Source organism: Oreochromis niloticus, unplaced genomic scaffold, assembly GCF_001858045.2.
Source record: "Oreochromis niloticus isolate F11D_XX unplaced genomic scaffold, O_niloticus_UMD_NMBU tig00008728_pilon, whole genome shotgun sequence".
NCBI lineage: Eukaryota > Metazoa > Chordata > Actinopteri > Cichliformes > Cichlidae > Oreochromis > Oreochromis niloticus.
Window position 1 is genome coordinate 43864 of NW_020329389.1, and position 10433 is coordinate 54296.

Genomic DNA, 10433 nt, shown 5'->3' on the forward strand with positions numbered 1-10433 from the left:
GAGATAACAGTATTGTATTTCTAAACCAGCTAACATCTGCCAGAAACAAAAAAGCCCTTCAGAAGCTAAAACAGCAAAAACACTTCTGAAATAGAAATAGGTTAGTTTATGATATTACTCGTTACTCTGACCTAAATTTGCTGCTCTTTTTATATATATATATTTATTGACATTTTTTAATATAAGAAAAAACAAACAAACAAAAACAAACAAACAAAAAAACAACAGACAACACAACAGCAAGGGCTAAAACACACAAATAAGACAAAAGTTTACACTGCAACGACAAAAATACTACTTCAACACTGGCAATAAACAAAAATAAAACACTAAGGTGGTAGGCTAAGTTATTGGTGATCAATCTAACAGGACTTTGTTTTAATACATGGTCTAAAAATGGCTGCCACACATCAAAGAAATTACTAAGTTTGTCCGCTAATGTATACCTAATTCTCTCCATATGTAGTAGAGCAGTCAGTTCTGTGAGCCACATTTTGAATTGAGGTACAATATCCGACTTCCAGAGAGTCAAGATAATTTTCTTAGCAATTACCATTCCGAACAAAACTGTAGTTTGTGCAGCAGAGCTGAGGTGTAAAAGGGAAGAGGAAGATCCAAACAATGCAATTACTGGGTCCAGCTCTAATGTGCAATTATAGATATCAGAAAAACAATTAAAAATGTCCAACCAATAGTTATACAATTTGGGACAAGTCCAAAACAAATGAGTAAGAGAGCCTTCTCCAAGTTTACAACGATCGCATATCGAACTGATAGAAGGAAAAATCCTTTGCAGTTTAGTTTTTCAATAATGAAGTCTATGAAGCACTTTAAATTGAATTAACTGATGCCATGCATTTATAGAGCAAGAATGGATCCTACACAGACTCCTCTCCCACACCTCATCTCCAATCAGCAAACCAAGCTCTTCCTCCCATGCCATCTTCAAAAAGTCAGATTTAAAATTTAAATACTCAGAAAAGGCTTTCACAAAACCAGAAACCAACTTTTTAGAATCCGGGGAACTCAGAAGGAGTGTAAAAATTGACCCCTCTTCCGGAAGAGATGGAAAATTAACAATACTCTGACGATCATAGTTTCTTATCTGTAAATAATGAAAAAAATGTGACGCAGGGAGAGAGAACTTGTTCTGCAACTGAGTAAATGATGCAAAGTGCCTGTCAATATATAAATCTTTGAGAGTAATAATACCTTTCTGTGTCCTAAAATTGTCCTAAATTTGCTGCTCTTGTACTTACATTTGTGTCTCAGTGGCAGGTGGATCACATATTGTAAGGGCAGAACCATGAAATAGTTTCCAGAGCATTTTCATTTTTTTTAAACTGGGGTGTCCATATATGTTAAACTCGGTATCGAGACAATATACATGATTAATCCAGGAGGGGGGTGGTACAAGTTTCTGATCTATCCTGCAGCATCCTCCAGTGGTGGAAAACTAAAACATCATTTTGAAATGAGAGGGGACAGGGATAGCTCAGTAGGTAGAGTGATGGCCCCATGACCAGAAGGTTGGGGGTTCGAATCCACTAAACGGCTATCCTGAGGAGGTACACCTGAGCAAGGTACCATTCCTACACATGGCGCCCAATGGCTGCCCACTGCTTCACTGAGTGAATGGGTTAAATGCAGCGATGAATTGCCTCACAGGGATCAATAAAGTGTAAGTATGAAAGAGCCACACAAGCAGAATATGCTTGTGTTTTTCTACAAGCATATTCCAACCTAACCCTAGGCTAACCTTGGGAAGCGTATCTGCTACTGGAAGGTCGCCGGTTCGATCCCCGGGCTCTCTGTCCTGGTTGTTGTGTCCTTGGGCAAGACACTTTACTCTACCACCTACTGGTGTTGGCCAGAGGGGCCGATGGCGCGATATGGCAGCCTCGCCTCTGTCAGTCTGCCCCAGGGCAGCTGTGGCTACAACAGTAGCTTGCCTCCACCAGTGTGTGAATGTGAGAGTGAATGAATAGTGGCATTGTAAAGTGCTTTGGGTGCCTTGAAAAGCGCTATATGAAATCCAATCCATTATTACAAATACTGATATCAATTTTACTAAACACAACTTTTAGAAGTATGCACGACAGGAGGCCAAGATTATAAAGTAAACTTAAAAAAAACATTAACAAAAAACAGCCATGTTAATAAATTCTGAGCTTTTCTAAAACTCTAAAAGACAAGAAATCCAGCAGGTTGATGCCCTGGGATCAGCAATGACAAATAAAGTAACTCAGATCTGACTAAGAAAGATTCCAAAATGAGCACACATCATCTGGTCTCTTTTTTTTAAAAGATTATTTTAAAAAAAGATTAAAACCTTTATTGGATAGTGTAGCAGTTAATATAAACAGAAAGCTGGTGAGAAAGAGAGGGAGATGATGCAGCAAAGGACTGCAGGTCAGACTCAAACCCAGTCCCCTACACATGCTATATGGCATGTGGTTGCCTGCTCAACACTGAGCATAAGTGACGCCCAGATGCCGGTGGCTTTGAGGCTGTTTCATAACAGTTTCATATGATTTTTTTAGTGATTCTTAGTAAACAACTGTGGCTAAAGTCTGAATTTCAGTGTGTGTGTATGGGTGAGAAATACACAGGGTGTGAGAGACACATTATCAGGAAGAGGAAGAGACTGAAATCTTCTGAATGTGGATGGCTGAGCTCGGACTCAGATCATTGCTGATAGTAACACTCTCTATATAGGTCTATATTTCGAATTCTTCTCATTAACATTGGTTTCAATCATATATGTGCAGGGAATATTAGACAAGAGGATTTACACAGATGGGGACCTCTTGGCTCGTACTTTTTGGCACTTTAGTCATCGCTTCTGAGGTGAGACTTCCTTCTTTGTTTATAATTTGGCAGTCTATATTCACTCATTTCTTACTGTCCATTCTGTTTAAAGTTATGTAAAATAAATTAATCTTGTTCAACTGAATTTGATAGCACCATTTCTTTTAAAAAGCAGCGGGGCTGTGTTAACAATCTCTTAAAATTTGGCTCACATCTACCAAGGCCTTCAAGGTCAACTTAATGAATTATTGGTTGAAAGTTGACAAAAAGCTTTATCACTTAGAAATTAGGATTCTTACAAGTGTGGTGTCTGTTGTCAACATAAAGAATTGTACCATATGAAGATTTAAAATATCATGCCTGGATTCTCACCTCTCCTTTAAAGTCATTACATTAATCTGAATGTCAAAGTGATAATAATGTGATATAGAGCTATTTTTTAACTGGTTTTTTTACTGCCATTTTTTGTAATGACAACATGTTGAGATTTAGGGAATGATGTGAGGATTCTAAATAGCATCTTACTTAGGACCTCTGAATTAATACACTACATACAAATACACTACCAGTCAAAAGTTTGGAAAGCTTTTTCTTTATTTTCATGACTCCCAAAAAGTCGATTCTGTTCATCTGGAACAGTGTTCCAGATGAACGTTTTCAGTGGGAGAAACATTTTGTCACTCATTCAACTGACTTCTTCAGTCTCAGCTGACTGCAGATTTCTCCAACCTTATAAACAGTACATTTGCACATTGACTGAAACTAGTGTAACCATTTACATACATACCAATTTAAATATATGTGCAATGCTTTGGCTCTCGGAGGAGGCGGACCCTCTCCTTTTCACCCTCTCCTTCCCTTATTTTCCCTGCTGCTTCTATGTCCTTATCTGGTCTTGTCTGACTCTAACCCTGAGAGATCCTCTCATTCTTGCTCTTGTTCTCTAAACCTAAAGAAGAAGAACTTGATCAACTGGTCTCTTAATGCAATTGACACTATTCTCGACGAGAAGCCTGGGTTCGGGAGAGCCCGAGTGTCCTGGAGGGACTTTCCCTGCCGGATACATGACGGACGGGTGGCAGAAGTGGCGCATCGTGTGCCTAGTGGGTCTGTCTATTGAGGACACTGAAGACAGCTACCTATTCGGCACCATGATAATTGGGCTCTTGCTGATTGGAGTTGGCTTGGCCCTGGCTTATCGGAAATTGAAGAAAGCGGTGCATGCTGTTCAAAACCCCACAAGGCTTGCCGCTTTGATCGAAAATGTGGGAAGAGCTGTCAGTACTCAGACTGTTCTTAGTGAATGCAATATGGGAAGATCTTGGAGGAGCTCACAGCTCTTAAACGGGAGATACACCTGGAGACCAGTGATGGACGCTAAGAACAACTGTAAAATTGACGCAGTCTGTTCGTTCTAAAACAACATAGCCAACATTTTTCATGCAGCCACCCCCGACGGCGCCAGCTGAATGCTCGAAGGCAGAGGCTGACAATGCTTGAAGGTTGATGCCGACGAGAACAACAACAATTCTTCCAAGAGATACGATCTTCGCCTAACAGGCAAAAGGACACTTTCTCAGGCTGAACACAGGACACACATCTGACACGCGCGCACACATGTACACAGATACTGATACGCCCTCACCATTACTCTCCCTTCCCTGAGTCGAACGCCTCCTCCTATGCTTACCTCCCATCCGATGTGGACAGCGGATCAGCTGGAGGGGCGATCGAAAGACTGCAGCGGTCCCAGATCCAGCTGGAATACTGGAATATTCTCCCATGTTGCTTGTCTGTGTTCTATTGCGTGTGATATCTGTGCATTCTTTTTCTCCTGGATTGCCCTTCTGCGTTACATATTTCACTGTTTTTCCTTTTGCTACCTAGCCTGACCTGTCTCCCCAATGTGATGTTTGTGTATGGTATGTACGGTCGGCAAGGTATGTCATCTCAGTTGTGGGCAACTGCAACCGACAAATAAAGGCTATCTCATCTTATTTTCATGATGCATCCGCTCTTTAAACCGACACTGTCGGTTCTTAGTCGTTGGAGAAAAAGCAGCTCACGGCATCCACAGCTAAGAAGCTAATTCACCATGCGATCGTCCGCTGTCTGTCCAATCTTGGCCCCGCAGTTAGTACATGCATATCAGATGGCCAAGTCTTCCAGACTTCACAACTCATCGCCAGTTTATGTTATGTTCCCTCCTGTGGTGTGAGTACACGAAGTAGGGCTTACACAGAGGCAGACAGATAAACATGTTTGCTGTTTACATCTTCTTCTTTTTCATAGGTGTTACCTATGAAAAACTGGTTCCCCCGTTTCGTGAGGCCGAAGTGGACTCCTATTTTAACGCTTTTGAGCATATAGCGGCTGCGTTAAGCTGGCCGAAGGAGTTTTGGCCACTATTGTTGCAATGTAAACTGGTCGGCAAAGCCCAGGAGGTGTGTACCAGTTTATCAATTGAAGATAGCCTTGATTATGACATCATGAAGAAGACTGTGTTGCAGGCATATGAGCTTGTCCCAGAAGCCTACTGTCAAAAATTTAGGAAGTGTGAAAAAACTGCCAATCAGACGTTTGCGGAGTTTGCCTGTGAAAAGAGTCGCTTGTTTGAAAGATGGTTGCAGGCCAGTAAAGTGAAGGATCTTGAGGGGCTGAAGGAACTTCTCTTGTTAGAGGAATTCAAAAAATGTTTGCCGGACCAAGTAGTCATTTATCTGAATGAGCAGAAGGTGACGTCACTTGCCAAAGCTGCAGTGATGGCTGATGAGTTTACTCTCACTCACAAAACTATATTTTCAGCCGCTGTCGCACATAATATCAGGGTGGGACAGGAGAGGAAAATAAAGTCACCAAAGGTAGGACGGAAGGATAGACAGGAGGATGGTGGAAATCGCGACTGTTTTTATTGTCGCGAACCCGGACATCTGATCGCTGTCTGTCCCGCGCTCCGGAGGAAAGAGCAGCGCAAAGGCTCTAAAAATCCAGCCGGCGTAGGTCTTATTAAAGTTGTCCCTTCGCCTAAAATGCATTCCACCCATGATTTGCACCATACGGATGCTGAAATAGAGCCGCGTTTAAAACCATTTATCACCAAAGGCTTTGTTTCTGTGACGGGAGAAGAGAGGGATAAGGTGCCTGTTACTATTCTTCGGGACACAGGTGTGCATCAGTCATTTATGTTGGACAGTGTACTGCCATTGTCAGATAAAACTGCTTGTGATTCAGATGTGTTAGTCTGGGGAATTAAGATGAGCGTTCTTCGGGCGCCGCTACACAAGGTGCATTTGCATTCGCCCGTAATAACGGGGCATGTTAAAGTTGCCATGAGTTTGCAGTTACCCATTAAAGGGGTTTCATTTATTCTGGGAAATGACTTGGCTGGTGGAAATGTTTTTCCCCCGCCTGAAGTGGTGGAAACGCCTGTTGCTTCTGTTACTGATGCTGCCACCCCTATATCAAGTGTGTTTCCTGTTTGTGCTATTACTCATGCGCAATCGCGCAAATTTGACGACGTTATGGATGTCGCTGACACATTTATGGCGACGCTAGACGAAAGAAAGTCTCCCAGCTGTGAGAGTGGCAGAATAGAAAGCGGCAATGGTGTGACAAAGCTGATGCCAGGGCTGGGTGAAAAGTTAAATAGGGATGCACTGATAACCGCTCAGCAGAATGACTCGTCACTGGCTCCCTGTTTTATGTCCGCAGCCGCGAGTGCAGAAGGTAAATCCCCCACTCCTTTTTTTGTACAAGATGAAGTTCTTATGAGGAGGTGGTCCCCTGACCAGAGTGGTTTGCGTGGTGCTACGCAGGTGGTGGTGCCGAAGCCACATCGAGGGCAGGTGCTTAGCTTAGCGCATGATGCCAGCATGGCTGGACACCTCGGGGTGAACAAAACTTATCATCGGGTGTTGCGTAACTTCTTTTGGCCGGGGCTGAAAGCCGATGTGGTGGCATATTGCCGTTCCTGTACCACATGTCAGGTGGCGGGGAAACCTAACAGACCAATCCCACCTGCTCCGCTACATCCTATTCCAGTAATAGGTGAGCCGTTTGAAAAAGTAATATTGGATTGTGTGGGCCCCCTGCCAAAATCAAAATCCGGACACCAATACATACTTACCATAATGTGTTCAGCAACAAGGTTCCCGGAGGCAATTCCACTACGCACGCTGAAAGCAAAACCGGTAATAAAAGCACTAATCAAGTTTTTCTCTACTTTCGGGCTCCCAAAGGTTATTCAAACAGACCAAGGAACGAATTTTACTTCGAAAGTGTTTGCACAGGTCGTGGATGAGTTGCAAATAAAACATGTAAAATCCAGTCCATATCACCCGGAAAGTCAGGGTGCTCTGGAGAGATTCCATCAAACCCTCAAAGCTATGCTGCGCAAGTTCTGCACAGAGTCTGGTAGAGAATGGGATGAGGGTCTGCCGTTATTGTTTGCCGTCAGGGAGGCCACTCAGGAATCCTTGGGATTCAGTCCTACGGATCTGGTGTTTGGACATGTGGTCCGCGGTCCCCTCCGGTTTCTGAAGGAGAATTGGTTGTCAGAAACTTCTGAAACCCAGCATAATGTCCTTAGCGGACTTCGGGAAAAAATCCACCTTGCATGTCAGTTAGCCCGGGAAAATCTGACACATACGCAGGCTAAGATGAAAGCTCATTATGATAAAAAGGCTGTTTGCAGAAGTTTCCAGCCAGGCGAGAAAGTGTTGGTGTTGCTGCCTGTGGTAGGGTCCAGTTTGCAAGCCCAGTTCGCTGGCCCATATGTGGTGGAACAGAAACTTAGTGACAACAATTATGTGATCCAGACCCCAGACCGCTGGAGAAAGTCTAGGGTTTGTCATATTAACATGTTGAAATCGTATCACTCGAGGAGCCCTTTGAGTAAGCCATCTCCAGTGTGCACCGCTAGTGTTGTTTCTCCTTATGAACCCTCTGATGACGGACTGCTCGAGAAAAGTGAAGCGCTGGGTAGCGGTCGGTTGAAAAATTCGGAGATCTTAAATGATTTAGACACATATTTAGCCCACCTGTCTGAGCCCGCTCGCGCTGACATCACTGATCTGATAGAGAATAATTTATCACTTTTTTCTGATCATCCTCGTCAAACTGCAGTCCTGTGCCACGACATTGACGTGGAAGGACATAAACCGATTAAGCAGCATGCCTATCGAGTGAACCCAGTGAAAAGAGCGATAATGCAGAAGGAAATTGACTACCTCTTAGAACATTGTTTAGCTATTCCGAGCGCCAGCGCATGGAGTTCGCCGTGTGTGCTGGTACCAAAATCCGACAACACTCCTCGGTTTTGTAATGATTACAGGAAAGTTAATGCTGTTACCAAACCTGACTCATTTCCTCTTCCTAGAATGGAGGATTGTATTGATAGAGTGGGATCGGCAGCTTTTGTAACCAAACTTGATCTGTTAAAGGGTTACTGGCAAGTACCTTTAACCCCCAGAGCATCTGAAATATCTGCTTTTGTCACGTCAGATCATTTTCTCCAGTACACGGTTATGCCGTTTGGGTTGCGTAATGCACCCGCTACGTTCCAGCGCCTTATGGCCAAAATACTGGTGGGCGTGAATAACTGCATTGCCTACTTAGATGATGTTGTCATTTACTCATCCACCTGGTTTGACCACTTACAAACCCTCTCTCTCGTTTTCAGCCGTTTTCAGAAAGCCTCGCTTACTCTAAACCTGGCCAAATGTGAATTTGGCAGAGCCACCATCACATACCTGGGAAAACAGGTGGGTCAGGGACAGGTACGGCCGGTGACTGCAAAAATACAGGCTATTGTCGAGTTTCCGGTCCCACAAACGAGAAGGGCGCTGCGCCGATTTCTAGGAATGTGTGGTTATTACAGAGGTTTTTGTAAGAACTTCGCTACTGTTGTCGTTCCTCTCACCGATTTGATCAGCCCGGTGAAGCCTTTTGTGTGGACGCCTGTTTGTCAAACTGCTTTTGAGTCTGCGAAGGTATTGCTGTGCAGTTCCCCTGTTCTTACGGCACCTAATTTCACGTGCCCTTTCAAGCTGGAGGTTGACGCTAGTGCGTCTGGCGCAGGAGCTGTCCTTATGCAGGAAGACCATCACGGCGTGGATCGCCCAATTTGCTATTTTTCCAAAAAGTTCAACAAACATCAGATGAACTACAGCACTATTGAAAAGGAAGCCCTTGCTTTGTTGTTAGCCCTGCAGCATTTCGAGGTGTATATTGGATCCAGCTCTATACCTGTTCAAGTATTCACTGACCACAACCCATTGGTGTTTCTCTCCCAGATGCAAAACTCAAATCAGAGACTTATGCGTTGGTCCCTTCTTTTGCAAGATTTTAATCTGCAAATCAAACATAAGAAAGGGACGGAAAATGTTATCGCTGATGCCCTGTCGAGAGCGGTCTCTTAGTTTGGAAATTAAACAATAGGAGGGTTGTTTAATTCTTATGGAAGGGGGTGTTACGAACTTGTATTTTCATGTGTTTGTTCTGGGCAGGTAATATCTGTTTATGTTAATTCAGCTGTGCCAGGGCTCTGCTCCGATTGGTGCGTGGATACACCGCCCCGACGTGACTGGTTCCAGCTGGAGGACCCGCCCATTAAAAGGAGGCTGGAGTGCTACGGCGGGAGAGGTCCTCGCGTTTCTCCTCATTACCCAGCAGTGTAACTGTGGCAGCCGCTGGCTGCAGTGCGGCTTGAAAGTGTTGGAAGTGGAGTGGGTAGGGGTGAGCTGCCGTTTCTTTTGATCACCCGTTTTTCTCCTGTTTTGAATTAGTTAAGGAGGTCAGACTCTGTCTTTATTTTTGACTTTATTTTGGTAAGGTCAGGGGTGCGGGATTTGTGTAGATTTGTTTTGTTTATTATTTTGGCCTTGGCTCACCCTGAAGTGTTGACACTCCCGTTCTGTTGTTCCTCTTCTTTTTTCCACTTTGTAAATAAATCACAATATAACGAACGGATTTGTTTCCTGTGGCTGCTTGGGTCTTGGGGGGGAAGCGAGTGCCTCGTTCATGTTATTGCCTGGCCCTAGACGGGTCGTAACATAGGGTTTATTGGTAGTTGGCAAACAGGAAAATGGTGCCTTACCGCCACAAACTGGTGCGGAGTGTGGACGGAAATGACGAAAAAAAACCCCAATTCAAATCCTCTGAAACAAATGAGTCTGCCTTAAAAACCAAAATATGACCTGATAACTTTCAATTGGTTGATTTGTTTCTCACTTTCATATCGTCAGTTGTCTTCTTTCAGCATCATACTTCTGACAATGCAATAAAACGTGTTCTATTGTTTCCTGTTCTCTACTGCAGTCACACTCACCTGTGCGGTGTTTTTCTATTAAAAGTAATGTGCTATTCAAACCACTGTGTCCATATTTTGTGCTGTATTCTACTCTTGATCTCCGTCCTACTAACACTAATATCCATATCCACTATTGGTCTCCTTGTTGCTTCCTTTGCTGTCCTATCTGCCGTTTCATTTCCCTTAACTCAATGATACGCTGGTACCCATAAGAATGTGACCATAAGCCCGATCATAATAACTCTGAATAATGTTTGCTGGATCTCTATCAGAATGTCAAGTCTGCAGTCTGAGTGACTGTCTTGCAAACTGG

At 43.7% G+C, this 10433-nt stretch overlaps 1 protein-coding gene across 1 annotated transcript; it reads left to right on the top strand.

Moving 5' to 3' along the window:
- The first annotated feature begins 3489 nt into the window (after window positions 1–3489).
- On the top strand, window positions 3490–10185 carry LOC112845771 (uncharacterized). The gene is made up of 2 exons (XM_025905109.1): window positions 3490–6537; window positions 9343–10185. The coding sequence occupies exons 1-2, from the start codon at window positions 5070–5072 to the stop codon at window positions 9486–9488; spliced, it is 1614 nt and encodes a 537-aa protein (XP_025760894.1). The 5' UTR covers window positions 3490–5069; the 3' UTR covers window positions 9489–10185.
- Window positions 10186–10433: the final 248 nt, after the last annotated feature.

What these genes read in the sequence shown, in the direction of transcription:
- LOC112845771 (XM_025905109.1), top strand. Translation starts at nt 5,070, where the DNA reads ATGTTTGCTGTTTACATCTTCTTCTTTTTCATAGGTGTTACCTATGAA. An exon ending in CGCAGCCGCGAGTGCAGAAG is followed by an intron (nt 6,538 to 9,342) that starts GTAAATCCCCCA and finishes ATGTTAATTCAG; the next exon opens with CTGTGCCAGGGCTCTGCTCC.